At 33.5% G+C, this 19,354-nt stretch overlaps 1 protein-coding gene across 21 annotated transcripts in view; it reads left to right on the forward strand.

Moving 5' to 3' along the window:
• Gphn (gephyrin) overlaps positions 1-19,354 on the forward strand; it is a 396,859-nt gene that overhangs the window by 223,544 nt on the left and 153,961 nt on the right. For 6 of the 21 annotated variants that reach the window (XM_036205531.1, XM_036205525.1, XM_036205514.1 and 3 more), the window contains 2 exons: positions 7,138-7,194; positions 16,977-17,018. The exons of 5 other annotated variants lie outside the window; for them this stretch is intronic. In XM_036205531.1, the coding sequence (XP_036061424.1) occupies positions 7,138-7,194; positions 16,977-17,018 (99 nt within the window). The remainder of the gene's footprint in view (positions 1-7,137; positions 7,195-16,976; positions 17,019-19,354) is intronic. 10 more of the 21 variants (XM_036205519.1, XM_036205521.1, XM_036205527.1 and 7 more) reach the window with 2 other exon arrangements.

Genomic DNA, 19,354 nt, shown 5'->3' on the forward strand with positions numbered 1-19,354 from the left:
AATTCCCAATATTTGGGAGACAAATATATGAGTATCCTGAGTTTGAGACCAGCCTGAACTATACAATGAATTCCAATAGCTACCTAGTTCCTTGACTACATGGTAAGACTATCTCTGTAAACAAGCAAATAAATAAAGTAATATGCAAGTTCACTTTAGAAAATAGACATTAGTAAAGTGAGTAGAAAATTTCTTAATAAAGAAAAATGAAAATAATATTTAAAAAGAAAAAGAAAATAGCACATTGACAGAAATCATTCTTATAAAATTTCCTTTATAAGAAAAATACTGTTGCTGGGGGTGCCTTTGATCCCAGAATTCACAGGCAGAGGCAGATGGGTCTCTGAGTTCAAGGACAGCTGATCTACGTCAAAAGGCTACATAGTGAGGCCTTATCTCAAAAAAAGAAAGGAAGGGAGAAAGGGGGGAGGGAAGTACAAAGGAAAGAAGGTAGGAAGGAAACAAAGTTTGCTAGCGTCATTCTATAAATTTTCTTCCTGTACATTCAGATAGCCTGTCATAATGTATAGGTATTAATAGCACAATTTCTGGAATCTGACATACATGACAAGTGGCCAATATCAACTCTTGCAGGTGAGGTTGAAATGAAGAACATCTAAAGGAGTTTGTACTTTTATTCAGTGCAGCCTTTAATAGGTGAGATCTTGACCTCACAGCAACTTTCCTGGTATCATAGTGCCGGATTTTTTTCCAGACTCTAACACGATTGGACTCTTGCACAGTTAGTTATCCATGGTCATGTGTATAGCTTTCAGAAATTACTTATTCTCTGCAACCTTTATAGTATATAAAATGAATCTCTAATGATAGTTGCCTCATAAGGTTGTTTTAAGAATGAACTTTAAAACTAGTTATAAAATCCTTACCACAGTGTTTCAAATATGTTGACTATTATTAATAAACTATAACATGTACTTCACTTAGTAATGTGAACATTTTTCTGTCATAAACACTTTATGATACATATTTTGTATAATTTTAATTATTAGTTCAAATTTTCATTAATATATTTTTACCAGTCTCTACTTTTGATATTTTATTTGTTTTTTAATTTCTAATTATATAAAAAATGTGCTGGGTGATCTCCTTAAAGTTATTTTGTATATTTGTCTTAATCTGATTTAGTAACTTGAGTTAATTCTAGGTTTATTGAAAAATCCATGCAGAACTTTTAAACATGATCTTAATAATTCACATTGATACCCATAATAGTTCATTACATCTTTATGAATTCAGTTTAATGAACTATTAGAAGAGCTGTTTATTTAGCTTTTGCATTTTACTGAGTCATTGCCAACATTTAAAAATTATGGACTCGCCGGGGGTGGTGGCTCACGCCTTTAATCCCAGCACTCGGGAGGCAGAGCCAGGCGAGTTCAGTTTCTGTATCTGTAACATGAAGGTTTTAAAGGGGATTGCCTTTTCAGGTCCTGCTCATCTGTTGATCACTTTCCTTTGGCCTAATTCTTATTCCAACTGAATAAATGTTAATACTCTTTTAGTTCTTCTTAATTTCCAATTAATATAGTGAAACTTAGTTTTATTTACTTAAACTTTGTACTCTATACTAATAATAAAATTTGAGATTACCAACTGAAAATATATTTACATCACTTAAGGTCTTTTTCTTTTTTTCTTTTTCTTTTTTGTTTGTTATTCAGTTTATTTGCAGCATTTACAGTACAACATTTATATAACATACTTTGTAATCAGGTCTCCCCTGCCCTTGCACACTGGGGGGCCAGGGAAGACCTAGTCCCTCCAACATCTATAAACAGTCCAAGATAATGAGCTTATGAAAAATACGTTCTCGTCCTTCAGCAAACAAAATTACTTATGAAGCAGTATATGGTTCAGCAATAGGGAGCAAAGGGGAAAAAATTACTTCAAAGAAGGCAACAGCTCCTTTCCTGGTGGGATCCATCGTTCACAGACATGAAATATTCATATCAGAGATCTTGGGTGTCAGGAGGAGTGCGTTACTTCTCAGAGTTATAGCAAACACTTTGTTCTTCAGTTTTGGGGAATTAGAAGGTTCTCCTGGACACCTGAAAAACTTCATATTCATATTGAATACATTCTCTGTCTTTGAACTTCCTCAATGTCCACTGACATCCAAGACTTGTCCAAGGGCTGTTCTGGTTTTCTTGGCGGGGGATGGAGTTGGGGGTGGGGTTGGTGGGGGGAGGGGAGAGGAGGGTAGGGAAATATGGGTGTTGTTTGGTGTTGGGTATGGAACCTGGAGCCTTGACCACTGATTTTAAGTCAAATCACAGACCTCAAGCAATTTCCCTGAAGGATTTGACTCTTGGTCTTTATGAAAATGAGATTTTATAAGAAACAAATTAGGACTACTACTTATTACTACAAATTACTACTACGCTTGAGTCAGGGTATTGTATAGCTCATGCTGGCCTTGGACTCATGATACCCCTGTCTCTTCCTGCCAAGGGCAGACAAGCCAAGCACTCTACCCTGTCTCTCCAAGAGCAATATATCACAAATTAACATCTTGTTCAAGTGGTGGGGTTTAAATAGACTTAAATTCTCATGTGAAACACTTTTTATGTTCAAGACAGATTTCAAAAGGAGACTTAAACCAGAAAACCTTTAAGGCACCCTCACACAGGTAGAGGCCTCCCCATACCTCAGACTGATGCTTATAAAATACTTAGTATGTAGGATGTGGAAGTACCCAGGAGTGAGATGCTCCCTGGGCATGGAAAGGTCACTTCGTAAACTAATCATTGGGGTCTTGTGGATCACTACAGTCATGGCCATGGGTGATATTCTGTACCAGGTAGGCATCCAGATCCCGACATCAGTAGATGGATATACTGTCCAACACCCAGTCCCACATCACCAGATGTGCCTCACACAGCTGCCCAATCTCTTAGGGTTAATCAGGTGGGAAACAAACTGGTGATCTTTTTCATTTAGGTTAAGTTTGTAGCTGTTTAATAGAATTTTAATTCTCTTGAACCCCCTAGAATTTTGTGCAAATTGGAAGATAGGGAAATGAATTATAGAATAAATAGTAAAATTACAAATAAAAATTTTAGCTTCAGTAAATATCTTTGACTCCTAATGTATTTTAAAAACATTCCTTTAATGTATAAATACTGTAAAAAATGGTTCCATAAAATTAGGTATTGTGGCACATGCATATTGTCAGAAAACTTAGAATTAAAAATGGCCTGGGAAGCGTTAATATTGCAATTCAGTCTGAGTCAATGCCAGGTCCCACTTGTGATTTTAATATAGTATATCACAGTGAAACCATTCTTAGAACTTCATGTTACAAAATGATAGATATTCTAAACTTAGATACTTTCTGACCCAAATTTCAGAATTATCAACTATTCATTCTATTTTTATTGAAGAGAAGACACATATTAAGAAATTCAGTCAGTGAAAATTTTAATGCACGTCATGTATCAATCACCACATTATAAGCTAGAGATTCAATGATAATGCAGCTGATTTGAAAGTAAAATTTTCACAACAAATCTGTTTAATAGTTTGCTAGAGCCCTTCTAATCATGCAAAAGAAAATAAGGTGATTGAAAAATCAAGACAAGGCATTTCAAAAAAGCAAATTCATGCAGTAAAGACACATGAACAAAAAGCAGCATATCCTTACTAGAAATCTTCTAAAAACTTGAAACAACACAAATATTGCCATCAGGTTTACTACTGCTTTAAATTATTGTCATTGGTATACTGCAATAGCAGTACCATGAGAATATAAAATGTAGTGTCTGTATAACATGTACAGAAAAAGTCAGAGAGGGAAAAGAGAAAGAACCCAAAAGTTTTGATTTAACTAATCATCTCATTCCTAGAAATTTACCCAAAAAAAAAATTATCAGACAGGCCAGATTGAACAGCTATAACCTCCCCCCAAAAAAGGAAGTCTAAAATACTAAAAAAAAAAAAAAAAAAAAAAAAAAAAATCAAGATACTTTATGTGATTGACATACCATAAGTTTCAGATTTCAGAGCATTTTGAATTTCAAGATGAGAGATATTTAACCAACTGTGGGTGCATATGTTCAATACTCTAAAAATTTCCAAACTTTTAAGTACTTCTGTTTCCAAGCATGATGTTTAGTCAACCTCTATAAACATTGTACAGTTTAACCTTTCTCAAGAAGAATTGGCTTCATAGAAGAGTAGAATAAAAGTAGCTAACAAGGTGAGACCTTACTGTTATGATGAAAAGTAAATTCCTGATGCTTCTGTGCTGTCATTTCTCATTAAAAGATGAATATTTGAACTAATGAAAATTCTCTTTCATACTGGTCTTTTGTAAATTCACCATTGAATTTTGACTAGAATAAGTAGAGCATTTATTGATTTTATGCTGAAGATGCCACTCACTCAGAAAAGCGTTTGTCTTGCAAGCATGAGGACCTGAGTTTGATCCCCAGATTTCAAGTTTAAAAACAGAAAAAAGTCAAGGCTTTGTTGTATACACTTGAAATCACATTTCTGGGATGACATTGACATGTAGTTCTCTTGGGCTTGCTGGGCAGCCAGACTACTCTACCTAAAGATTTTCAGGGCAATGGAAGGCTCTGTCTCAAAACAAAAAATGTATGGCACCTAGGGAACAGCACCTGTGATTGTCCTATGACATTCACATACTGCCATGCACACACAAACATGCATGCACACGCAGTTTACTAATTTTACTTTTCCCTATTTGAATTGTTTCATCGTATTATTTCTGTTTCTAGAGTCACAAAAAAATATCCACGTGAAACTTAAATTGCAAGCACTTCTTTGAGAACTGTGTTAATTTTCTAATGGCCTTTTACCATAGCAACTTCAAAGATTGTGATCATGAAATTTATATCAAGCATTGATAACTTCCTTTCCAAAGTCTCTGTTTATTAATGGGGGAAAAGACCATGAATTTGAAAGAGAGCAAGGAAGGGTATATGGGAGGGTCTTGAGGAAGTAGGGGAAGAGAGAAATGTTGTAATTATAATATAATCTCAAAAATAAAGGAAAAAATAAATACAAACAAAAAATTTTGTATCATCTCTGTAATCTATCTAAATGTCCTTTATTCCCTGCTTAGCTTCCAATATCAGATGAGGCTGGTCATGCAGACTAAGTTTCGGTTCTCACACTTGAATTTGTAATGGAAACAATTTAGAAAGCATTTATATGATCTATAACTACAGTAGAAGGTAAAATTTTGTTCCATAAAACTGGATGACATGTCACATAACTATAATCCTAGCATTCAGGAGGTTGAGGCAGGAGGATTTCTAAGTTGAAAACTAGACTAGGCTATGTAGCAGGTTCTAGCCCATGCTGGGCTACACAGCAAGATTCTGTCTCAAATAAACAATCATATCATGAATGGAAAAAAATTATATATATCCATCCTTTTATAAGCACTGTTTTTCAACCCGCTATATTTCCAGGACAGTTAAGGGACTGTAACCTTAAACTATTAACTAACAGTAATCAAGATCCACTGGAACCTTGAGGAAAATATCTCATGTTGTCTGACTTAATGTAATTTTAATAGTTTTAGAGAAAACAGACAATGCAGAAATTGTAAGCACTTGCACTTGTAAATGTTTTTAGAAAGGAATATTAAGTCATTATATTCTGTATTTTTATAGGAAACTACAAAGATTATCTTTATAATCCAGGTACTGTTCATTTCCATTTGACATGGAAAAACAGCCTTTGGTATAAGATGTTCTTTGAGGTAAAAGAATGTAAAGAAGAGAATGAGTAGATGTTGGAAACTGAAGTCATTCTCATTGGTCCTTCTATTCAATTATTTCTAAATTTGCCAATTCTCATTTACAAAGAAAAGTGAAAATTGATTATTATCTTTTTGCCAAAATAGCTCATGCTGAATAACTTGTAAAATCTTTTCATTTCAAATGTTTATATAATTCTTGTGTATAAAGAAGCTTATCAGTTTGTTTTTGGGTTGGGGGAGGTGTTTGTTTGTTTTTGTTTTTCAAAATAAGAATTTCATCTTCTCAGTATTTCCCAGTAACCTATATATGGTATTCTGAGACACCTTAACAGGAATCTCTACCCTGCTTCCAGGGAATAAAACTGGTAATATAGTCAGATATATTATTTTTCTGAGAACATTACCACCAAAGGTTTATCATCATACACTTCATGCTATCTGCCAACACGGGGATGAGCCTCACGGTTAACTTGACCCATGCTGATTAGAAGTGAGACAACCTCCAAGTGAAAGTACAGCATTGAGTGTAAAATCACTTGGTCTGAATCTTGCTTACAAGGAGAGAGTGAGCGTGTGTGTGTGTGTGTGTGTGTGTGTTAGAAAATATGGGGGGGAGAGGGAGGGAGAAAGGATGTGTGTGTCCCTTATAACTCAGTATGGCCTTGAATTTGAGATTGTCCTACTTACCCCTACCTCATTAGAACTAGGATTATATGTGCACACCACCACACCAGTCTTTATTTCCCCTATTTTATCTGAAAGAAAAATTCAGATGAAATAAGAAAAGGCTTTGAAGGAGTTACTGTATCTAGCATTGGTCTGGCATTAAAATTTTCTGATTGGCAGCATAATTGTTCAATTGGGAATCATGATGACAGCTGAACAACCTCCATGCTTGAATTGGCAAGCAGAGGAACCTCACTGTCACCAGTAAGAATGATGCTTGTTGGGTTTGATCTCTCCGCTTAAAGAACACTCATGTTTCTTGTCATACCATTTATGTTTTCTGATAATACAATAGAATAGACATTTAAACACTGAAAGAGAAAACGTGCATAGGTATATTTGTAATTCTTTGTTTTTTGTAAGCTAAATGCAAATGTAACACTACTCCAGATACTGCTTCATCAGAAGTCCCCAAGATAACCAAAAGTAAGTGCCAATTTCCTCCTCTCAGGAATAGTGCCGTACCAGAAAACTGAATTCTAGAGATCTATTTGCAGAGCATGTCATATAGCATCTGGGTTAGTTAACTCCTTGATCTTATAATAGGAGCCTAAGTCAATTAATGAATTGCATGTACTGCTTACTAATGTGTAGAAAAAAATTTAAGTTCACTTTTTCTTTATTCTGTCTTTTTTACCCATCTTCCCTCATTGTAGCAAATTAGACGGCCGGATGAAAGCAAAGGAGTTGCTAGTAGAGTTGGATCCCTCAAAGTAAATATGTTTCTAACATTTTTTGGCAAGATTTTGTCTATAGCCTACACTTCCTTTTTGGAGGGTGGAGGGAGGAAGCGGGCTTTTTCCATTTTTCACCATCCCATTTTTTTATTTTAATATTTTTATTGGCTGTTGGGTCATATTATTTTTGTTTTGTTTTCAGCTACATATAGAGCAACCAGCTGAAGGCAAGCTGCCAAATAACTAGCTTTGAAAGGCACACAAACAAGAAAGGGCAACTGCCTCATTACATGTGCCTGCGATTTGGGGCTCTAGAGTAAACCGTTCCTCTGACTGATGTCACCAGCTATGTGTTAAAATTCCTCCTAAACAGAGAATGAATACATTTTCAGAATGTCACCTCCCCTTTTAACCTATCATATAAAAAAAACATTGAATTTTATTTTAGTGTCATTGCCAGCTTAATTCATTCCAGAATAAAAATTATCATGAGTTAATAAAATATATTGAAAGTGCATCATGTTAAGAACTAGGAAGAAATGCTTTATGATGCCAGTATAATGGACCCATATACTGCTTTTAGTGTTAAAGCACTCTTAGTACTTTTGCTTTTTTTAACATTTAAAAGTTGATGTAACATTAGACAAAAACATATATATCTAAATATTTGCCCACATTGTACATAATCTTCTAATATACAATTAAGGTTTCTGATCCTATTTGTTAATGGCTAAATGTCACCTGGTCAATATATATCAGGCACTTAGTACTCTTATCATTAATTTAATCACAATTGAAAACTAAAAAAAATTTATCTCTGACTACTTTTAATGATGCCACATAAATACAAGTTAGAAAAATGTTAACTATAAAAAGAGGCACAATTAAAATTAACCATTGTTTTATATCTCATCCCAAATATCCTCACAGCAGTAGCAACTATTAAAGTAGTCAAAATGCCAGATAATTCAGTACACTGAGATGTCATAAAATTCACTAACTATATTAAAGCCTAATTAACTCAGTCATTCAAATTTTTCCATAGCTCCAATTTACTTCCATTTAACAGTTTAAAAAAAGTCAAATTTCTGTACTCTTTCCTCCTCCTTGATTCTTCTGCCTTCTTAGTTTTATCTTTTTGTTGTTTGTGAGTATGTGCAAACATGAATGCACATGGATGAACCTGTGTTTGTATGTCTGTGTTCTTTATTAAGCCATCCTCTCTGTTCCTTAACATTGCCTCATAGTAGATAGCTTTTTACATTTAAAAGTCACCTCTGCAAAGGATGGGACACGGTGATGTTTGCCTTTTTCAGGAATTAGGAAGCTAGCATTGTTCAGTCAATAAAAGGTAGCATTCTTAACTATATCATCCTTTACTTTTGTCTTAAAGAGACAGTAAGTCTAATGTGGTTTACACTGTTGATTAGGACACAGATTCAGCTAAGAAGATATGATACAATATAAAGTTCTAAAAGTAACTGATAGTGAACTGAACTTAAAAATGGCATCTATAACTGTAGTGACTGATATGAATTAATTTGCATGTATGAATGAATGTGTGTGTAACAGAAGTTCAGTTCTGAGATACATATAGAACTTAAAGTTATATTGTATGTATCTTTAAAAGTTTTTATACATGCTTAAGAATAAAACACTCATTTTATAGTTTAGTCAGCTTGTTTCAATATGGATGCAGCCTTAGCTTGAACACTGTGCTTAGGGAAAAGGCAAATTCTGTGGTCTTTAAATATATTTATGCTATGTATCTGTCAAGTAAAAAATCTTAGAATGAATGTTCAGGACATTATAAAAATAGTTGTTATATTTACTTAACTATTTTTGGTGGAAAATATGTGTTTGAACAAAATAAAATGTTGGCTTCCTAGTCGCAAGTTTATTGAAACTGTTATATTCTTATGTTATAGAAAAATCTGTGGTATCTTGAAATGTTTGCCAAAGGCAGTGAGAAATGTATAATGCTATGATCTTATTTTTAAAAGGAAAAAGGAAAAGAAAACAAGTTACCTTTTCAGTTACTATTCTGACATTTGCATGTAGTTCCATCAAAAGCTGGAGGAGCTGAGCTATCACCTAGACATCAATGTGATAGGGTGCTCTCTCAGAGGAGCTGTATGAATTTACTTGTTTCCCCCTGAAACTTTCTGCTGACAGGTATTCCAAAAATCTGACTGGTTTGTCCTCTCATCTCCAACTTTCCTGCTTCCTCTCTCTTACCCCTTTTTCTTTTTTAGAAGTGGCTACATGCTCAAGTCTATAAAATAAAGAATAAATTGGACCAGTAGGCCACACAACTAACATTATAGTTGATTTAATAACACTTTGACCCTGATATAAATTAAGAACTTTTTAAAATCAGTACAAACATAACGATAACATTTTCTAAAGAACTCGTGTGATGTCTGTTATCGCTTCTCCAGTTGACTGTGTGTTTTGCCTATTATTGAATATGTTAGCAAGACTATAAATTATTGACCAGAGTAAAGACATATGATTCAATTTTAGTTTGCAAGGACAATTATGAATGTTGAATGGTCATAGATGGTCTGACCACTAGATACACATGTTCAGAGTCAGAGTTAAACTTAGATACCTTTGGAATAATTAAGTCATATTTTGATTAGAAAGAAATTTAGCAGCAAGCATCTTTACCAAGAATGGTTTCATGTAACATCTTCTAAATGCTTAAGTATAGGCCCATAAATACAAGTCATCTTTTGAAAGAGAACACCAATGTAGAGCCACTTAGCATCATATGTGCATCATATAGCCAGTAACTAGCAACTATTTTTAAAACATAGTTCAAAGTTTTAGAATATTTAGCTTTTCCTCTAAGTGCATCTTTTCAATAGGTAATCATTTCCAAAACAAATATATAAACATGACAATAAAATTAAATTATTGTACTAAATAACTTATACTTATCTATGACCTCCCATTGCTAGGGCTTCTAAAACAGTTTCTAGGGGTCTAGCTCCTGGATTTATTTCTCCTGAAATTGTTGCCTTTCATTTAATTCATACTGCTATATTTATTTCATCATGAAAACATAGTAAAAATTAATTGTCTTTTATCTCAGCTTATTTTTAATAATATTCTATACATTATATATATGTATATTACATTTATGGTTATTAAAAAGAATTTTACTAAAATCAGTCACTAACTCTTGAAAACTAAACAGAAAGAAATTAATAGAATGTCTGATTGTTCTACTTCTTTCTTTGAGCAAGACCTTCTTTTCTATATATATTATTACAGTTAGAAAAATCTTCTACAATCACTTCTAGAATCCAAAATACTGTCACTTGTATAAAAATTTCAATATAAATTTTATGACTAAACCAATCTGAACATCACTGAATACTATTATACAAAATCATAAAAATATACTACTATATATTATTAATAAAATAATAATAAATGTATTGATAAATAATATATATCTGGTATCATATTGTTTACCTATCAATCTTGAGAAATATTTTTTTCAACCAAACTAACACTAGAAAGTTGAAATTTGCTAAAGTGTATATGCTAAGGAGGTAATTAAAAGAATTGGATTAAATTAAAAATTTGACATTTTCCAAATTTTTTTATTTCATGTCAGTTGTTGCTTTCTATTTTCATCATTACACTGCTACATAATAATTTTACTAGGTTCATTTCTTGTTGATTTTACTTAAAAACGCATTGTCTTGATTGTCTATTTTGTTAAATATAGGCTATATTATTTGAAAGATCTTATAAACTACCAGATAATTTTTAAAGATAAAGAACTATTAAATTCCAGTTGCCTGATGAATAAATCATTAGCCTCTTAAATAACTATTAAAAAGCAAATATTATCTTTGTTAGTGAATTTAATTCAATGAACAAAGCATGCAGACAAAATCTTTAGCTGAGTATTCTGTTCTCTATGTCCCCTTTAATACCTATTGTCTATGTGCATCATAAAATATGCTTTGCAAATAAAAAATTGTTGCTTAAAGCAAAACCAGTATGTCAGCATCAGCAGGGCGGTGGTTGTACACGCCTTTAATCCCGCAGAGCCAGGTGGACCTCTGTGAGTTCGAGGCCAGCCTGGTCTACAGAGGGAGATCCAGCACAGGCACTGAAACAACACAGAGAAACCCTGTCTCTAAAAAAAAAAAAAAAAAAAAAAAAAGTCAGCATCAGACAAAGTTAAACAGATTTTGGGTCTAAACTAAAATAAATTGGCAAACAAAGACCATTCCATCTTATGAAAATTTATTGCAAGTGTTCATAAGAATATGGTTTAACCGGGCGGTGGTGGCACACGCCTTTAATCCCAGCACTCAGGAGTTAGAGCCTGGAGGATCTCTGTGAGTTTGAGGCCAGCCTGGTCTCCAAAGCGAGTTCCAGGAAAGGCCGCAAGCTACACAGAGAAACCCCGTCTTGAAAAACCAAAAAAGAAAAGAAAAGAAAAGAAAAGAAAAGAAAAGAAAAGAAAAGAAAAGAAAGAAAGAAAGAAAGAAAGAAAGAAAGAAAGAAAGAAAGAAAGAATATGGTTTAATTCACTGAAAGCTTTTAATTCATTGAAACACATGAGGAGTATTTCAGTAAGTTGAAAAATTAATGATCTTTGTTTCCAGTTATATATTTATTTGGTAGCTGAAAAGTTGGTGACATATATATCAGAAGTATAGGTTATGGATATAATTAAATCATTGATACTCCAATTGTCATGACACATACAGTATTTTATTTTACACAAAGGGTAGACCCCTATATGAAGCCTGGAATTTTGTGAGTGGTTCAGAATTTTATTTATCTCTTAGGTGAATGTCTGTTCTTCATCCTCCATTATGTTGGACCTTCCTTAGAGAGGCAGAATGGATTGTTAGTGCATTGAACAAAGCAATAACATTACAAACCCTAACATGAGTTTTTCACAATTGTAATAAGACAACTATTACTAATATGTAACCAAAGCTTTCCTAATTAAATCACTGCAAAATATGCTACATACTACTAGATTTATAATATATTGAGAATAATGACCATAAAATAAAACCACATGAGGAAAAAATAATTTCCCATTTAATCAAATGCATGAAGCTAGTATGGACAATATTAAAAGGAATCCAAGATTGAACATCACTACAGTGTGGTTTTTGTTTTTGTTTGATTTGGTTTGGTTTGGTTTGGGTTGAGTTTTTTTTAGACAGGATTTCTCTGTATAGCTCTAGCTGTCCTGGAATTCATTCTATAGACCAGGCTGGCCTCGAATTCACAGAAACCTGCCTGCCTGTGCTTCCTGAGTACTGGGACAAAGATTTGTGCCACCACGATCCAGCCAGCCAGTTTTACAAATAAAAAATCCAAATAAAATTACCAAAAGCTATACTTTGTATATGTAATATAAATCAAGCTAAATTTACTGTGAACTTACTTTGTTGAAGAGCAATCAGAACAAGAAGAATATGAATATTAAAGTACTTAGAAAGAATATTAGATACATGGTTATGAAATAAAAATATGAAAAAAAAACAAGAAAACGACTAAAAATACTCATCATCCAGAATTGTGTTTTTGAATAGTATGTATTTTGTATAGGATCATGATAAATTAATGTTCAACTAGATTTGTTCGTTTTTAAAGGTTTTGGAAAACAGTAACAGGGAATATGACTCATAAAGATTATTAGAAGAGAAATTAAACTAAGATAAAGATAATAAAATAATGAGTATAATAATTAATAGTAATTGCTTACCATGGCTATGCAAATTTAAAGTGAAAAAAATCAGTCAAGGCACAAGGATGTCACTAAAAGTGAACCAGAATTAAATGATAAAGAAGTAAACTTTTTAAATAGTGATGTTTGAATGTTTAGTAATCTAATGTTTTGCATTCGAAAATAGAGCTGGTAGTAAATGAGCCAATGTAAGTAATGAATTGGATTTCTGTATTTTCTTGTGGTCTTTTACTGTGGTATTTCCATTCCAGCCTTAGTTCTGAATTACTTTACTATATTTTTTATAAACTAGTATCTGTTATCATTGGGAGATTTTGTACATATATATTCATTAAGTTCTGTGACTCATAGCCTAGCAAACTACATTCTGTGGGTCAAATTCTACTTTTTGTTTTTGTTGTTGTTGTTTGTTGTTTGTTTTTCGAGACAGGGTTTCTCTGTGTAGCTTTGTACCTGTCCTGGAACTCACTCTGTAGACCAGGCTGGCCTCGAACTCACAGAGATCGCCTGGCTCTGCCTCCTGAGTGCTAGGATTAAAGGCGTGCGCCACCGGTGACCACCTGGCCAAATTCTACTTTTTCATAGGACTACACACTACGGATTTTATTTTTAAATGTGGAGGATAGACTAACATTTCATGTGAAAATTATATGAGTAAATATGTTCTAAAATAAGTATTTATTGAAATGGCTATTCATCTGAATATGGTCTTCAATTGTTGAGCTACAACAGAGCTTTAAGTTTTTGAAGTGCAGATTATGTGGCTTAGAAGAACTAAAATGTTTGCTCTTGGACATTTTCCATCCAAAATCTGCAGAGTCCTCCTGTAACTGGCTAGTGTATCAAGATTGCATAAACACAGTTTGTCTGTATTATAATGCTTTTACCTTAGAGTTGAGAAAAGAAGAGCTGTTTAATTTTTGAAAGAATGATTTCAGATCATTTAAACACATTAAAAGATTTGTAACCAAGCCGGGAGGTAGTGGCCCACGCCTTTAATCCCAGCACTCAGGAGGCACTGGCAAGTGGATCTCTGTGAGTTCGAGGCCAGCCTGGGCTACAGAGCAAGCTCCAGGAAAGGCCCAAAGCTACACAGAGAAACCCTGTCTTGAAAAACCAAAAAAAAAAAAGATTTATAACCAAATAAAAAATTTTAGACAAAACCAAAAACAACTATTAAAAGAAGGGGCTGGAGAGATGGCCCAGAGGTTAAGATTAATTTAAGTATTGCTCTCAGAGAAGACCCACATTAATTCCCAGCACCCATACTGGGTTTCTCACAGTTACCTTCAACACATTTCCTTGGAATCAGATGCCTCTGGCCTTCATAGATACCTGTACTCATGTGCATACACCCACACATGAGTACATATACATAATTAAAATAATAAAAAAATCATTTAAGAAAACAGTGTAACTTTATATGATCTATCATTATGTTTTTGTTTTATTTTACATTATTTAATTACTCTCTCCACATATATCTAACATACTCACACACATGCACACAGATAAGCCCACAGAATTACGTTAAGCCTTCAAATATGGATACTCTCATACAAAATATTGATTATAATTTTTTTTGAGGATGCACCTTATAAGAATTTGGAATGCAACTCTAAAGTCCATTCTTCTTCTAAACTTTTAAAAAGTATTTTAGAGTGTTTTGTGGTAAACATTGTATTTTGATGTTTATTACCTCATATCTGAGGAAAGATAACAAGATCACCTTTTAGATTATATTGAGTTGATTGTACTCACCTATAATTTTATGTCTTTCAAAGGAAATTTAAATCAAATGAGATAGGTACCGTGACATGATTAAGCAATACATTATACTTTAATATGTAGTAATATAAAAATGTCTGCATTGGCTCTGTTAACTGATATTGAGCAGAGACACTGCTGGAGCATTAGTCCTTAGATGAATAAGCAATCAGTAGACCTTTCTAATTAGACAATTTGTTTATATAGAGTTACTTTCTTCAGGCACATTATTATTGTCAGTCTTCATATATAAAACATTGTTTGAGCTGCCTGTGTCTCCTATTTGATAAGTTGAAATTTACATAAATTATAGTAAAATCCTATCTCTTGTATATGACATCTTGGTAGATGATCTATCATAAATATGGCCAGTCTTTGATAATTATAACAGTAGTTTACTCTTAGGGATACTATCCAAAAATTTCTAATTTTCACATTATTAGAATTTTTTTGATGTGAAAACTTATTCCTGAAATTTCATTTGTAATGAAAATAAGAAAGCTCTAATTTATCCTATGCTTTAAATCAAAAGATAAAAACTTTAAATATTATAATGCCTAAACATTTGAAATAGAAGTATCATATCTTTAAGATATTTAATGTTCATCATGGATTTGCCTCTCTCAAAATTGACTTTAAGCCAGGCGGTGGTGGCGCACACCTCTAATCACAGCACTCAGGAGGCAGAGGCAGGCAAATCTCTGAGTTGTAGGACAGACAGGGCTACACCGAGAAACCCCATCTTGGGGGAAAAAAAAAACAACAACAAATTGACTTTAATTTAAAAATAAGATACTAATGATACCTCTGCTTGAGAAATAAGTTTTTCTTGTAACAGCAAATAGGAACTGGGTAAAAAAGAGGCAAGATTCTCAAACTGTTTTAAATAGAATAAATAAGTATGCAAAGCAAGATTTTCTTAGAACTATCATTTTGCTAAGGAGAATTTAATGCACAAAGTTGAAAAGATGTTTCATTTCTTAATATACAAAGTGAACCATATTTTAGAAACTACCTCAAGGCATCAGTGACAATGGTAGTTTTATCCCAAATCAGTAAGATCTGAACTTAAAATGTTCAAAAATTACTTTAGTTTTTTAATGATAGATGGAAAGAGTTCTTACATTCTTAATTCAATAAATACTTAATGAGCACTTACTGTGTTCTGCTGATGTAGGAGCTAGAAATAAGTTAAATAGCAGATCTGATAAAGTCGGTTCTGATTTGTTCTCTTTGTCATCCTTTCCAGTTCCCTACTTTCTATTTTGTATTCTGAAACTTCACATAGAACTTGTGACTTGAAAATGCATTGGCAGCTGTTTCAGCTCACATGGCATAGTGAAAATTAGTGTAGGAAGAGGCAACAAAATTTAACATGTTAGCATCACAACCAAGCAATTGAGAGCAAGCCAGAGCATCACCAATTCAAAGTTATAAAGGTCAGCCTGGAGTGATAGGGTGGCAGTGCTAGCCACTCCGGAGCCTGAAGCAGGAGGGTCACTGGAGCTCAGGGACAGGGCTGGGTCAGGGAAGTCATTCAGGAGAAGAAACAGTAATAAAATAACTATTTAAAAAGTTGGTGAGCTGTATTTGGTGGCACACACCTGAAATCCTAGCATGGCTGAAGAAGAAGGACTGACTACATGTAGATGCCAGCCTGGGCTACATAGTCATTTCCAGCCCAGGCTGAACCAGATAGCCAGACGATCGCAACACAGGGAGAGAGAGGAAAACACACACACACACACAGAGGAATCATTGAGTAAAAACAATGATTGAAAATAAATGTGGACAAAGGCTATATATATATAATATTTTTATGGTGTTGCTGACATGTATTAAGAGAAGGGATTGTTCATTAATACTGAAAATCAAATAAGAAGAAGGAATATCAGATTACTTAAACTAGCTTTCCTGCCCATTTTATAGAACAATATAAAGATGTACAGTAGATATACAGCCCAATTAAGATCAGTGTGGCACCTTAGGAAAAAAAAGTCTGGTATTCTGCTTTCTCCCTTAATTGAGCATCTTCTCAGCATGTTCATACCACAACCTGTCTGAATAGGGATATCATCTCTATATTTGTACTTTAGCAAATTGTGAGGGGTAGATTTTGAGGTTTCTTTGTTTTTTAATCATGAGGTTCTCTTTCAAATAACTTGAGTCTTAAGATGTGTCCCCTTGTCAGGTTGTTTTATTATTCATATGGCAAATTTGTCAGTGATGAAGCCATGTAAACCTTTTGAGACCCTTACTATTCTATCATTTCCTCTTTAACAGTGTTTTCTTTTCTCCACTGCAAAACCAGGCTCGGCTTCCGTCGTGTTCATCTACCTATAGTGTGTCTGAGGTATATTTTGCACGTGTCTTTTTACATGGTCAATAACATGCTCGCACTCACCCTTTTGTTTTGTTTTGTTTTGTTTTGTTTTGTTTTGTTTTTGACTTAATTTATTTTGCCTTGCACTATGCCCTTGGCTGAAAGGGATGAGGGTGTCAGAGGGGAAAAGTCACCAGTTTTAGGGGAAATTTCTGTACTATGCTCTCATCAAAATAACTTGGCTTCTGGTACTCTTGTATCACAATGAAATAGCTAACACATAAATAGCCAACTTGATTGTTTATTATTACTACCTTATTCCATAATAATTTCTCTGAACAATGTAATTCATTTTAAGCTTATATTGTCTAAATAAAAAGATTCTATTTTGAATATATATGTGTTTGTTGCTGATACTGAAGATTTTAATTCCATTAGTGAGGATCCTGTCTCATTATCCAAACACATAGAAAACCTTCTGGAAATGACTACTAAAATGTATATTTAAGTTGAAAGATTGGTACCCTCTTTAAAATCTTTAAAAAAAAATTACTTAGGTGGTGGGTACCTTTAACCCCAGCATTCAGAGTCGGAGGCAGGAGGGTGTTTAAGTTCAAGGCCAGGCTCAGCTTGAACTCAGATGAGTTACAGGACAGCCAGGATTACATAGTTCTTATGTTACTTCTGTTTTTCTTAAGGTTCTTATCATACAGAATATTATATTAATTATGAGAATCATGCTCTTTTAATAAAATATATAATATAAAATAGACCTATATTCTTGTCTTCTTAAGGTTTCATTTCCCCTTCCTGTTGTATTAAACAACAGTATACTGGATTTTCTCATTTCTGTAAAGCAAACTTCCAAAATATTATTGACATGCTTTGATTATATAATGGGTTAAGTCTGGATTCCAAAGCAGGAGCAAGATTGAGCAGATGTAAAGAAAAAATATGTGACTCTAAAGAAAAGGACATTAATAGCATATGAAATTTAAAGTATCAGTTTTCATAGCATATTTATACATATGTACTTTATGTAGTTGCTGTAACTATTTGCATACCAGTATTGTCAATATAATTCTGATCACAAGAATGTTATACATAATGCCATTCCTTTAAAAAAAAGTCACTATCTAAAAATAATAATTTGGTTGTACAGAAAAACAAATTAGCATCTTTAGATTTCAAATTTGAGAAAGTTTCAAAAATATAATGTGACTAAATCCATATCCTACTAATGTTAAATTTATTGGGTCAATAAAGTACAGCCATCAGGTTTAATTTTACTTCCCAAGTTATAGCTGTCAATGACTTTTTTCACTTATAACTGACTTTGTGGAGAGATCATTTTTGTCTGTTATTCCCAAATCTGGTTATATTAAAAACATACTGGACTACAACAAAGAGAATTTAGATAACTTGTAAAGAACTCAGGGAAAGTGCCATGAAAATAACGCAAAGCTTTACAATCTCCAATAAGAAAGATTACTGAGCAACTGAACTGCAAGTCCATCTACATTCTTCATTTGACTTTTCTTTGTCATTTTGGTTTTTCAATGAGGAAATAATGCTTGAAACATAAGGGTGACAGCTTTAGCATAAACATATTGTGGCCTTGTATTGTACCACTATCATCATCATAAGTGAGATTTCACCAAAAGCTGAGGGAATTTTAATCAAGATCTTCAAGCTTTATAAAATACTTCTTATCAGTAAACATTCATGCCAATATATATGGGAGATTTAGGCCCACAAAGTTAGCTTAGAAATAATGTACTTATTGAGGATCTTGGTTATTTACTTCCAGGAAGATGAAAAAAAATTACTTTTTTCTTTGAAAAATCATTATGGAAAAGTAATTACTAAAAAACAAATTGGCTATTTTTGCTATCAATGAGGACTTTTTGAAAACATAGGTGTATATCATCCCATCATTATATTTTTCTGTAGGCCCTTTTCTTAACACCACAGGCATATGATTCTTGGTATAACAAATATATAACACATTTCTTTCTGCCACTTCATCTAGGCAATTCTCCATTTCTCATGAGAGGGTATAAGAAGGCTACCATTGGCATCATCTCCAATCACAGCCTACAGCATCCGTCAGGGTATAACTTTCTCTGTGACAGCATGTGTGCAGGAGGGCTCACTGGTTTGAATGTAGAACTGGCTCTGGAGACTTGTGTATGCAGTGCCCTTTGCTCCATGACACAGCTCTTACAGGAAATCGGACTCCATGTGGGTTTGTTTTTCTTTCATTGTGACATGTGGGTTCTCTTAATTGTCAAAGTGTGTTTCTCACTTGTCATTTGTGATAGGGTTTCTCTAGTCTTCTCTGCCATCCTTCTGTGGTCTCTCTA

Source organism: Onychomys torridus, chromosome 14 (assembly GCF_903995425.1).
Source record: "Onychomys torridus chromosome 14, mOncTor1.1, whole genome shotgun sequence".
NCBI lineage: Eukaryota > Metazoa > Chordata > Mammalia > Rodentia > Cricetidae > Onychomys > Onychomys torridus.